The sequence below is a fragment of the Fusarium solani genome, assembly GCF_023522795.1.
Source record: "Fusarium solani strain SB1 chromosome Unknown bctg00000006, whole genome shotgun sequence".
Taxonomy (NCBI): domain Eukaryota; kingdom Fungi; phylum Ascomycota; class Sordariomycetes; order Hypocreales; family Nectriaceae; genus Fusarium; species Fusarium solani.
Window position 1 is genome coordinate 2569321 of NW_027072151.1, and position 12277 is coordinate 2581597.

The following is a 12277-nucleotide window of genomic DNA, read 5'->3' on the forward strand; positions in this document are numbered from 1 at the left end:
TTGGAGAAATCTTGGATCTTGTTTATTATATAGATGCCATCACCCCATGATCATGTTGCCTACTTTACTCAAACAAGCTATCCCCATTACTTTTAGATCTCATGACAGTATCTTTTTCTTGCTTGATTAAAAGTGCTTGAGCGTGCCCAGTCCGTCTTTGACTACCTATACCCGTCACACTTGTTCATCCCACTCATCACTCCGATTACTTACTCGACCGCAACCGGCATCCTTCATCCGTCCTTGACTCGCCCTTCTACAGTAGCGTCGGCCGACTTTCTCAACCTTGAGCGAACCCTTAAACCCGGAAAGCGCAAACCGGCTTCAGCTATAGCGTCATAGCCCGCACCCGAACGAACAAGAGGGGGACAGCTCCCGTCTATTCTACTCTGCGCCCGTTCGACGTTGGTTATACTTTCTATCGCCTTCACACCACCTTTTTCGACTCGAACCGGTTTACTACATAATCGATTCTACATACCAATTCCTCTCCAACCTGCTTCATCTCTGAGAGCGAGCACTCTATACACACAGACTTGCGCAGAACCACATTCATCATGCCTATCGATCCCGTAGACCAGGGGATCATCGACGCCGAGCGCGATGCATCTCCTCAGCAATACCAGCAGCGCGCCAGCGGCGAGATTGAGCGCGTCCTCTCTGCTTCCACCGTCTCATCATCCTCATCCTCCACCTCGAACCGCCGACGGAGCAACTCTCTCGCCCAGCCATACAACACCATCAGCCGCATCTCGACCCAGCGCGACCTCGAGCGTCACCCCACCGCGCTGAGCCGTATCGCGACAGCCCGCAGCCAGCACAATGCCACCGTCGGCGGTGGTATGCGCTCCCGCACGAGCTCTCGTGCCTCCCGACATCCCCTTCCTGCCTTTGGCGCCGGAAAGCCGTACCCCCTCCACTGCCTGAGCAGGAGGAGTACGTCGTCGAGTTTGATGGTCCCGATGACCCAATGCATTCGCAGAATTGGCCGTTGAAGAAGAAGCTCATCACTGCTGCTGTGCTTGGCTTCACCACCATGACTTCCGCCTTTACATCCTCCATCTTCTCCGCCGCTACTCAGATTGTCGCCAAGGAGTACCACGTGGGTACCGAGGTTGGTCTTTTGGGAACAACCTTTTACGTTCTTGGTTTCGCTTTTGGACCTTCACTCTGGGCTCCTCTTTCCGAGTTGCGTGGTCGACGTCTTCCTCTGCTCATCTCCATGTTTGGTTTCTCCGTCTTCTCCATTGGCTGTGCTACTGGCAAGGATATCCAGACTATTCTTCTCTGCCGATTCTTCAGCGGTTTCTTTGGTGCTTGTCCTCTTGCTGTCGTCGCAGCTGTCTTCTCCGACATGTTTGACAACCGAACTCGAGGAACAGCTATTACACTCTTCTCAATGGCTGTCTTTACTGGTCCCCTGCTCGCCCCCTTCATTGGTGGCTTCATCGTCGAGTCTCACCTCGGCTGGCGCTGGACTGAGTATCTTCCCACCATCATGGGTTTCACTGCTCTGATTCTCGACTGCATCTTCCTCGAGGAGACCTACCCCCTGTGATCCTCATTGAGAAGGCCGCCGATCTGCGACGACGCACTAAGAACTGGGGTATCCACGCCAAGCAGGAGGAAATCGAGGTTGACTTCAAGGAGCTCGTCCAGAAGAACTTTTCCCGACCTCTGCGTCTGCTCTTTACCGAGCCCATCATTCTGCTTCTCTCCATCTACATGAGCTTCATCTACGGCCTGCTCTACCTCTTCCTCACTGCTTACCCTCTCGTCTTTGTCGGTGTTCACGGCTTCAACATGGGCGAGTCTGGTCTGGCCTTCTTTGGCATGATCTGTGGTCAGCTCATTGCTGGTGCTTCCGTCATTGCTCAGCAGCCCTGGTACCTCCGCAAGCTTGCGGCCAACAATGGCATTCCCATCCCTGAGTGGCGTCTTCCCAACGTCATGGCTGGTGGTATCTCTTTTACTATCGGTATTTTCTGGTTTGGATGGTAAGCTACTCTTTTTTCCTCCCACTGAATCTCAATGTCTAACAATTGTCAGGACTGGATACACTCGCAGCGTCCACTGGATCGTCCCCGCTCTGAGCGGTCTCTTCACTGGTTTCGGTCTCATGTCCATCTTCCTTCAGTCTCTCAACTATCTCGTCGACGCCTATCTCATGTTCGCCGCCTCCGCCATCGCTGGTAACACCTTCCTGCGATCTCTCTGCGGTGCTGGATTCCCTCTGTTTGCTCGTCAGATGTTTGACGGTATGGGTATCCAATACGCCGCCACTCTCCTCGGCTGTGTTGCTGCCGTTCTCGCTCCTATTCCCTTCATCTTCTACAAGTATGGCGCCAAGATCCGACAGAGGAGCAACTACGCCCCTACCGGCCCCCCTATGGGTGCTGCTTCGTCCGAGGAAGAGGAGAAGGAGGACCGGAACAACGAGGCTCTCGCGTCGTGTGTGGCTCGACGGGATAGCGTGGCCAGCAACGCCAACAAGGAGACTGTCTAAATGATCGTTTCTGTGTTTTTTTTTTTTTTTTTTTTTTTTTGCTTCACATTGTATAGCATGTTGTTTCATTCGGAGTTGTCGGGCATCTGCCGGGAGGCATGGCGTTTATGATGTCATGTTCATGGGGGCCGGCAATATGGGGAGGCAGCGGATCTTAAAAATGGTATCTCGCTTGGTCATGTCTGGGAACATGATGCGAGATGGTGATATACTGACTGGCACGTAATGTAATAGCCTATATAAAAATATCAAAATTTTATAAAAAAAAATCAAGCATCTGGTTATGTTTGACAAGTCAATTTCTGTGTGATGGTTCAGCCGGCTATTGTGATAGTTTAGGGTATCTGCGCTGTAGACGTATGTCTCTTTATAACTAATATCTCGTTATAATATGTCATGATAGACACATGTTTGTTTATCACTCAGTTGGAAACTTATTCACCTACTTAATCCTAGTATTCATCCATTTGAGTATGGTTTCAATTGTTGCCTTGTTACGGCGGGCGAAGTAGCTTGGTGTCCAAGACCTTGTGTCGCTAGAGCATACCACACTAACTGTCTCGTTCTGTATCATATTTACTCTGCTTCTCTCAAGCAGAACTAATTTTAATCTCTGAATATTTTTCTGCATTACAATTTTGCCCATGAATGTCTGGTGTTGGTCTCTATATTGTCATGACATGCAAGAGACTGCTTTGACACTCGGCTAGGTAACTCAGGTTGTAAGTGTGGCTGTCCTATTGAAGCCACTTCTTAAAACCCAAAAACCGAGTCTATTAGCATATTGTAATTTTTCCTTAAGCACAGGGACATAGATATGGCTTCACTACTGTGGTCTTGGCGCGGCTGAGAGGTATCCTGGTCGGTAAGCAGATGTACTGCCACAGAGCTGACCTCCACAAAAGGTGATATTATGCAAGTTGACCTCTTCTCTGGCTGCCTAATTTGAACTGCTGCTTCTCATTGTTAAACTCTCGTCCACTTCAGTCCCAAGACTCCATTTTGAATAGTCTTTCACTCTTGGAATCCCTTTTAGCCCTGTACTACACCTCTGGTCGTTCGAATTGTTACACCGCGTCAACAGAATGACTCACCCTGCCGACAGAGTCTTTCACACCTTGGAGCTGGCGCAGCACATCGTGCACCATCTGGAAGAAAAGGACCTTTTTATTGCTCTGGGCATCACCAAAGCCTTGTGGGAAAGTAAGGAACCTGTCTCTGCATGGCGAGAGTACATCAGGCGGTTCGGTTACGCGGACAGCTTGATCGATCAGTACACCGACAGATACCATCTACGAGATATCTATCTTCGCATCTGCCGCTCGGCTGATGCCATCAACCGCGGGACAAACCCCAAATGCAAGCGGATAGATTTGCGCGACGACGATCCAGACGATAGTTTGGTGTGTATGGGCAAGCATGATGTTCATTACCTGTCCCGTCAACTTGTGGAGGATGAAATCGACATTTACACCCTGGACCATAGGGGTTTGAAACTGCTGCACAAGGGAAAAACTATGCGCCTTATGAGCTGCTTCGACAACTCTTCCCGTCTTTTGGGAAACGAGGACGACCAAATAGTGGCCCGCAACATTAAAGATTGGTCATTGTCTGGCTCATTTGGACCCTATAGGCCACTGCAGCAGTGGTGGACACAAGATCGACATGTCTTGACCTTTCACGTAACGAAAGAAGGTGAAACATCTAAGACGGTATTCGAGGTTTGGGACGCTCACGGTGTGAAGCGTGGAGAGTTGGTACACCCAGAAGATGGATGCACGTTTCATGATGTGGAGAAACCGGGGGAGAACCTCATGGCGACAGGGAGCGAAAGACATGTCAGGGTCTGGGATCTAGACACCTTGAAGTGCGTCTACGAGTACTCTGCCCCTGAAGACAGCCCGAGCGCCATACTAGACCTGCACCAGAACATTGTCATCTATACCCCCCACATAGGCTTGTGGTTCACGGACTTTTGGACGACAGACGGAAGCCCCGTCACGAGAGCCAGGGCGGAATTGGTGACGCGTGCTAATTCGTCATGGTGCAAGTTCTCAGACGGCACTATGGTAACATATCCTTGGGACATGACCCTCTGCGACCCAGAAGGCGCAGAACTGTTTGCCATTTATTACAGCTCCAATCTGGAAGAACCCTATGAGCTCGACGCCGGTATCCTACTCGATCGGTTCTTCTTTACTGTTATCAGAAGGATTGACTATGAGGAACCGGAAACGGTCTTCTGGCCTGCGGAACTGAAGATTTACGCCAAAGATGGCGAGGAGCTTGGCACAAAGATCCTGCGGAAGGGAGAGAGGACTCATCGGTGGTTTGTTGATATTTTTGGGAGGTTGGTGTTTGTCTATCAGGACTCTAACGAGGCATTGGAAGAGTTGGAGGTAGTGGACTTTTGTAGATGGGCAAAGGTTGCTACAAGGAGACAGGCCTAGATGCTGAGTGGGCGAGTAGTCCTGGTTAGCATACTCGGCGATAGGCAACTTTTAAGTTCCTGGGCCTTATTTTGTACGCTGCTAGTCTTTTCTCAATTTACTTGAAGCTTACACTAAGGCTTATCTGGGTTCATCTGCATAGACTACTAAGTATTATCTTATAAAGACACCTAGTATGCGATATATCTATCAAGCACTGAGTGGACCGCCTGTTTGTTACACTTGAGGGGCATCCTTTGTACACATTACGTTTTCTCACCGAATTCGCCCTCTCGATCAGGAAATATCCATGGCCAGCTGATCAGAAAGCAAGCCACGAATCTGACTGGAATCGCACTTTACCCGGCCAAGTGCTCTGGCAGAACCAATAAGGCTCGGAGCCAGCCACAGCCTGCAGGGCTCGCAACACTCGTGCAGATATGGAGAACAGGCAGTCTTATCTAAATTGTGATTTAAGTACAATACTTTTCCAATCAATCGGATGAAAATGCTATAGCCGAGTCTGGTCACTGTTACACTGCCTCCCACAATGCCCCCAAGACTCTCCCGCCCAGAGCCTCATCAGGTATATCTTTCGCTCGGTTCCATGCAGATACTCCTGTACCCCGCTCGTGTGTTGGTCCTGCGACTGCAACATTCCGTCGGATGATTTATGGCCGGATTGCCGCCGAGTTTGAGTAATAAACATGGCTGATCCCTTTGGCGTCACAGCCGTCGCCCTCTCCGCTCTCAAGATAGCACACGTCCTCCACGGCATCATCACCGATCTCAAAGAAGTTCCGAATCAACTTCTAGCCCTTTCAAACGAGACCTGCAACCTCAAATTCGTGCTCGATTCGGTGCAGGACCTGACGCGTCGCCAAGATACGGCTGAGAGCTTTGATCGCCAGCTTGGCCCGTTGTTGTTCCAGGCACGGGTGAAGCTTGACCTGGACGCTCGAAACTGTGATGGTCACACACCGGCCGAAAAGGTGGAACTACGCGATGAAGTCCCTCAAGGCTTCCACCGAGCTTGGGACAGGCTCATACAGAGTATCGTGAACAAGGATTTTGATCCTGGAAGCTGGGCCACCACACCAGCTAGTGGGAACGAGAGCTGGTATAGCTTTGATGATGTGAGCTGGTACGAAGCCGAGGCGGTGGTGCAAGAGGATGTCAAGAATGCCGAGAAGGAACAGGAAGAGGAGGAGGACCGGGACAAGGAGGCTGAAAGGGCGAGTACCCCTGAGAGTGAGCCGAATATGACTGAAGAGGAGATGGTGAAGGAACTTTCAAAAAGACTGGAAGAGGTAAGCGCAAGAGACATGGCACATGGCTGAGATGAGTGAGTTGAGGGTTGGCTATCGTTTTATGGAAGGCCAGTGCTTTCCTCTGGCCAGAATTGTGGTGAGTTGAAGGAAGAAAAGGACTCACTCTTGTTTTGGGTTTGGAGGGATAAAACAGGGGCTATGGGTATTTTGGTTAAAGTATTGGAGGGATGGATAAAACATTAGATTGACTACTGCGTCTATTCATGGGCAGTGGTGGAGGGTAGTAGATGCACAGGTAAACGGAACTCGTGCTTGGTACTCAAACGATAATAATATTTCACTGGGGAGGATGTGCCATTAAAGACTTTTTCTTATTTTCAATGACGTCTCCGTCGTGCACAATGTCAAAGAACACATGAATAAACGCATGGCATCATAAAAACGCAACTAGCATCGGGTTTGATGCTGTCATGTGTCTATTCATGTGGTCTTTGATATTATGCACGACGGAGACGTCTTTCTCATTTCAATCAGCTTATTCACTGAAGTTCTATATTGGTCGTTGACTTGTCGCGATCGACGCGAATCATATACACTGGCTTTTATGCAGAATCAACACGCAAACTATATACTAGAAGAGACCCAGATACCCGCTTAGAAGGTGTGGGCGGGAATGTTGATCTCGCTGGCAACCCAGGTCTTGCCGCCGTCCTCGGTGGTAAGGTCACCGGTGACACCCTGGCCCTTGCCGAGGGTCTGGACGTAGTTGGGGTCGGGGGTATCGAGGATGATCTTGGTGTCAACCCACTCTGAGGAAGGTGTTAGCTTTTGTATAGGTTGAAAGGTGGTCAAGACTTACGGTGAGCTCCGATAGAACCGCAGTCCTCGGCGCCGCACTCGACGGCACTGCCCCAGCCCATGGCGTGGTGGCCCTTGGATGTGCTCAGGGTCGAGACCTGCTGGCCGTTGATGGAGACGTACTGGACGTACTCCTGGGTGGCGTCGTCGTACTTGTCTGTTTATTCTTGTTAGTCTGTTATTAATCCTATAGGCTGATGACTCTTACAGTGCATGGTGATGCGGTCACCCTTGCCGGCAGGTGTAGGGTTCTCATCCTGAACAGGCATCTGAGAGTTCTCTCCAGTCTTGACCAGAGTGTAGGCAAAGATGCTCCACTTGTCAGACTGCCAGTTGTCGGCAATGGACTGGATCAGATCGCCCTTGTCGGTGCCCATGCCGACCCAGAGAGAGGCAACACCAGATGATCCGCTGGGGACATCAGGGAGGACAAGAGTCGAAGTAGCCTCTCGGATCCACGAGTTGGCGCCCACAGGGCCGGTGCTGAAGGCAGGGCCCATGGCGGCCTGCACGGAGGCGACGGCCATGGCGGCGAGGGCGGAGAGGATCTGGCTGGAGGAAGGCATCTTGAAGTGATTTGGTCGTAAAGCTTGGTGATGATTATCGATTCCAACTGGCAAGAATCAAACGTCTTATATATATCAGTCAAAGGTAGTTTCATCAATGAACAAACACCAGCCGTGATTGGCGGACCATCTCAACTCTCCACGTCCGAGTCCCGTTAATTCCGGCACGCGAAGCGAGTGGTGGAGTTATTCTCCGAGAGGGCCCAACCACCAGCGTCTCAGACTGGTCCTGTCGCAGGTTCACCTCCGTTGATCGTCGTTCCTATTCCGGGAGGTATCATGTTTCAAACGACGTTGCAGCCGTTTATAATACGAGGCTCGGTGGACTGAATGCCACGAATGACTTGGCAAGCTAGAAACTAGGATGAGGCCGACTTATCCAGGACTCTGGGAACATTTGCCGCTGATCCCACGTGTTTCAAGCCCTTGGTAGGGATGTTTGAAACTAGGAGCCGTCTCGTCTCCAGTTGAGATGATCGTTTGTAGAACGATTTTGGTTCTCAATCATGGCATCCCCTGCCCCTGGGTCACCGTATACGGGCTATATGACCCCGAGGGCCCGAAGTCTATACAGCTGCCGTTAGTCCTGGTTTCCACCAATGTTTGGCAGGTTCGCCTTTTACAAACCCTGAATATGCTATGTAACCTGTCCCTGCAGGCTAGGAACATGTTCACTGAGAGACCGGAGTTCGAAGCTCAGGGCGCTTGACTATTCTCTCTGATTCTATTGGTTTGCTCGTATTCTTTTGACTATTTATTCATGAATGATCAATCGTTGTTTTGCTGAGGGGCGCAGAAGTATTCCGGAGAAGGACAAATTTTCCGAGCGGCGGTCAACCTTGATGTCCATTTATCCCTGAGGACCCTGGCAGAAGAGACTCCATTGGCACTCTGAATGGGACAGTCGGTGAGAGTTTCTGCTGTGCGGCATCCATTGTTCTTCGTAGCAATCCTTTCCCCAGTATCTCCATAAAAACACCACTGATCTTACATCTCTCAAGCCTTGCATGTTCCAGAGCTCTCGCACTTCGACTCCGTCTCTAATCTACAGAAACAAGACGCGTGAACAGGCACATCTGCTGCGGCAACTGCAGCCGAAAGCTTCCCTTCTAGCTCTTTGGCTTCAGACTCTCGGCCCAGCTTCAACAAACACTCATGAACCCCGTGCAGAGCCCAGACGTTATTCTCATGCCGCAGCGCACGGGGTAGAGTGTCTGTCATGCCCAGATCCGCCATGTATACCTCGAGAGCTTTCTCAACGTGGTCCTGCTCAAGCAAGAGGGCTCCATATGCGTGTCGTGTAGGTTGCATCCAGCCCCAGGGTTCGTCGTAAGGGAGGTTATCCTCTCGATCGATGGCTTTGCGTAGATACTCGTACGCAGCGTCGAAATGCCCCAGCCTGTATTCCAGCTCTCCATCCAGCATGGCTTCGGCAACCTGAAGGATATCCGAACACGTATTGTTGAAGAGAGTCCGTGATGGTGCTACCTTCTCGACAGCATCCTGGAAAAGACGCCGTTGATCCTCAGCTTCCCTGACTCGCCCCGAGGCGGCAAAGGCAACCCCCTTTGCGTAGTGTGTGATTGCCGTGGTCATGCAGTAGAGCTGCTGATCTTCTGGTAGTTCGAGCTTGATCAGGTCCTCCCAGCGTCCAAATCTGATCAGGACATGGGCACGCAATGTGAGGAACGCCTCCAGCCAGTCTGCCATCGGGGGTGATTCCACCTGTAAAAGGCTCTTGGGCATGGAAGATTCCAATCGCTCAACAGTGTCAATGGCGACTTGATACTTCCCAGCAAACATGGCAGCGTAGACGCGGAAATGGTAGTCATGCGCTCGGTACAGGGTGTAGAAATTGATCGGTCCAGCCTGGGAGAGAAACCTTTCATCGGCGACGATTGCATCCGAGTTGGAGGTGATAGCCTGTTCGTACTGGCCACAGAGCACGTCGAGATGAGTTGGCATGTGGTGCAAGTGGCCACCATCAGGAACGAGACCTCGGAGATGGTCTGCGATGGGTAGAGCAGATTCGGGAGAAGGTGACATTTCCATGAGGTGGATGTACATGTGCAATAGCCCCGGATGCTTCAACGCCCCGTCAAGAGTCAAGGCGTGGTCGAGAAGGTTCTTCATCTCGATTGTTCGTGCCCCTTCGGTCGGTTCGCATGTTTTCAGATCCCACATGTTCCAAGGATGGAGATTCATGACGGCGTCGACGTAGAGGGTAATGACATCGAGATCTTCAGGGAATTCCTTGTATACTTCCTCCATTGCGTCGGCGAAGCCTTGATTCCAATGAACGCAAGCCTCGGCTCCTTCAGGCTTCTCTGCAGGATATCGATACTGAACTGCCTTGATGAGAGCCTTTTCGGCCGGCGTGATTCCATCGGTGTTTGCCTCGGCAAGTTTGGCTGCTTCATGGCCGCGCTGGACAACCGCTGCGAGATCTTTCTCGTCAAAGTAGCTCCATGGCTTGTTGTAGTTGGGACCGACGCAATACGCCAGACCCCAGTAAGCCATGGCACAGCTGGAATCCGCCTTGATGGCTCTTTCAAAGCAAGATGCTGATTCTTCATGGTTGAATGCGTAGGCCCAGATCAAGCCGCGGTCGAACCAAGTTTGGGCTTCGTCATTGCGCGTGGTGATGCGACGATGGTACGACCCGAGATCAAAGATGTAGTCCTGAGTGGACATGGTGAAGCTCAAAATTGAATGCCGATCTTCAAAAATCGTTAGCTTGGCAATTCCTGCCTTAAATGCTCAGCTCGTATGATAAGAAACTCGACGATGATTGTTCAGAAGTTGAACGTCGCCGACCTTCTCCGTCAAGCTTCCACTTTAGGAAACGCGTCCCCTCTTCGTGTTCGATTGCTGCAATTGGTTGGTCGGCCTTCTCCTCATCGGCATCCCTCTTCCCAGCTTGCTTCTTTTAACAAACCATGCCAAACCGTTTCGCGCTGAAGAATAAGCGAGAGACAAAGTTCTGACGCAGATGCCAAACTCGAGTGTTGCCAAGAAAGGGAAGAAGAGGCCTAAGGTCAAGGGTGCGAGGGACACCGCCGCTGCTTTCGTGGATGAGACTAATAATGGCTGACAGGATGCCACGAATGTGCTCGGCGTCGGATTGATTGTGATCGGAATGAGCCCGAGTGCTATAAGTGCCGAGCAAAAGGCGTCAAGTGCAGTGGTCTTGGAATCAGATACCGCTTCAACGAGGGTGTAGCTTCTCGAGGGAAACTTGCTTACAAGCTTGTTCCCGATACGCTTTCATACAAGAAAGATCCAAATTCAACGACCAAAAAGGACCAAGAACCTTGTTCGTCTGGTGACAAGGTTATCGAGACAGCGCCACCGCCGAAGCCAAATTCTCCTGATGCGGATAATCTAGCCGAGGATGAAGATATCGCAACCACCGACAGTAAGCTTTGGGACTTGGACTGGGGGCTTGATCACATTGACGGAAGGACCCGTTTCTTTCTTCAGTATTGTAAGTGGAATTGCTACTATAGGATCCGGGGCCCTAATATGTCTCAGTCTCAGATCATATCGCCCAGATCACAGCCGTCATCAACCTTGGCTTCAATGGCTACCGAGACTTGGTACTCCCCTACGCCGAGCTCGACTCCATGATCAGAAAAGCCATTGTAGTCGTCGCAGAGCAACATCTTGCCTTGAAAACCGACAGCTGTGCTCCTTACTCTCCTACTTACGGCAGCCTGCTTCGTGATCTCGTTGAGCGGTCGAATCAATGCCCTCCAGTTCAAGATGAGCTAGCTCAAACGGCACTACTCTTGCTGCACATCAGAGAAATGATCAGCGGGAGTGACAACTTCAAGTTAATATATGGTTCATTGCGCATACTTATAAAGAACATGGTCCTCGAGCAGAACTTGGAAAGCGAGAACTTAGTACTCGGACGCTTTGTCAAGATCCAAATTCTACGGTAGGTTAACATTAGCCGAGACTGAATTTGAGGTGTCTGATCATTTGGCAGGGTCTCTCTATTTGGAGAATCGCTCTTTGACGAAGCAAACGGCTCGGAATTCCTCTTGACTCACGGCGAGGCATGCCTCGAGTTTCTGCGATTCTGTCTGAGGCTACACCCCGAGCATGAGGAGCTAATGTCATACATCTTTGATCTCATCACCATGGCCTGTGACATTTACGTCCAAAGAGCCACAAACAATCCCCCGATGCATCAGACAGTCCAATCGGTCGAGAGATTCAAGCAGATTGCAAACAAGGTCAACACATACGACAATATCATTGGCCGGCATCTTCTAGCATGGGCATACTTTGTCGTTGCAGCTGAGAGTTCTACAGACAGTCATCGAGAGTTCTTTCTCGAGCGACTGCAGACACTTCACTGTATGACGGGGTGTGGCAACGTTCTCAGAGCCATAGAGCAAATTCGGGGATTCTGGGCTGTTCAAGGGACTACCAGGTGGACTCGACTTCTTGGAGGACCAGATCAAGCACTAATCATGTGAAGTAATACTTGTGGGGAGATGAATTGCCTTGAAATTGAAAAACAAGACGGGCGAAGATTGTTGAATTCTATTTAGCGACGGAGGTGCTATTGTGTATTTTGAATTTGGTCTGATTATTTGGTCAGAGACTCGATCTCACAGATATAGTCTGCACTAA

General features: G+C 50.6%; 6 protein-coding genes across 6 annotated transcripts; 4 read left to right on the forward strand and 2 right to left on the reverse strand.

Moving 5' to 3' along the window:
- Positions 1-557: 557 nt before the first annotated feature.
- Positions 558-2506, forward strand: MRS44_010506 (uncharacterized protein; the record flags this gene model as incomplete). The annotated part of the gene is made up of 4 exons (XM_065620141.1): positions 558-840; positions 906-1502; positions 1541-1997; positions 2050-2506. The coding sequence occupies 4 exons, from the start codon at positions 558-560 to the stop codon at positions 2504-2506; spliced, it is 1794 nt and encodes a 597-aa protein (XP_065476330.1).
- A 1085-nt stretch (positions 2507-3591) lies between these two features.
- Positions 3592-4956, forward strand: MRS44_010507 (uncharacterized protein; the record flags this gene model as incomplete). The annotated part of the gene is made up of 1 exon (XM_046277176.2): positions 3592-4956. The coding sequence occupies one exon, from the start codon at positions 3592-3594 to the stop codon at positions 4954-4956; it is 1365 nt and encodes a 454-aa protein (XP_046128460.2).
- Positions 4957-5642: 686 nt separating this feature from the next.
- MRS44_010508 (uncharacterized protein) lies at positions 5643-6275 on the forward strand (the record flags this gene model as incomplete). The annotated part of the gene is made up of 1 exon (XM_046277175.2): positions 5643-6275. One exon carries the CDS (start codon positions 5643-5645, stop codon positions 6273-6275), a length of 633 nt encoding a protein of 210 aa, XP_046128459.2.
- A 585-nt stretch (positions 6276-6860) lies between these two features.
- MRS44_010509 (uncharacterized protein) lies at positions 6861-7630 on the reverse strand (the record flags this gene model as incomplete). The annotated part of the gene is made up of 3 exons (XM_046284573.2): positions 6861-7015; positions 7066-7221; positions 7273-7630. The coding sequence occupies 3 exons, from the start codon at positions 7628-7630 to the stop codon at positions 6861-6863; spliced, it is 669 nt and encodes a 222-aa protein (XP_046128458.1).
- A 996-nt stretch (positions 7631-8626) lies between these two features.
- Positions 8627-10324, reverse strand: MRS44_010510 (uncharacterized protein; the record flags this gene model as incomplete). The annotated part of the gene is made up of 1 exon (XM_046284572.2): positions 8627-10324. One exon carries the CDS (start codon positions 10322-10324, stop codon positions 8627-8629), a length of 1698 nt encoding a protein of 565 aa, XP_046128457.2.
- Positions 10325-10622: 298 nt separating this feature from the next.
- MRS44_010511 (uncharacterized protein) lies at positions 10623-12120 on the forward strand (the record flags this gene model as incomplete). Its single annotated transcript, XM_046281522.2, has 4 exons — positions 10623-10674; positions 10728-11117; positions 11165-11573; positions 11625-12120. The coding sequence occupies 4 exons, from the start codon at positions 10623-10625 to the stop codon at positions 12118-12120; spliced, it is 1347 nt and encodes a 448-aa protein (XP_046128456.2).
- Between the last annotated feature and the right edge of the window lie 157 nt (positions 12121-12277).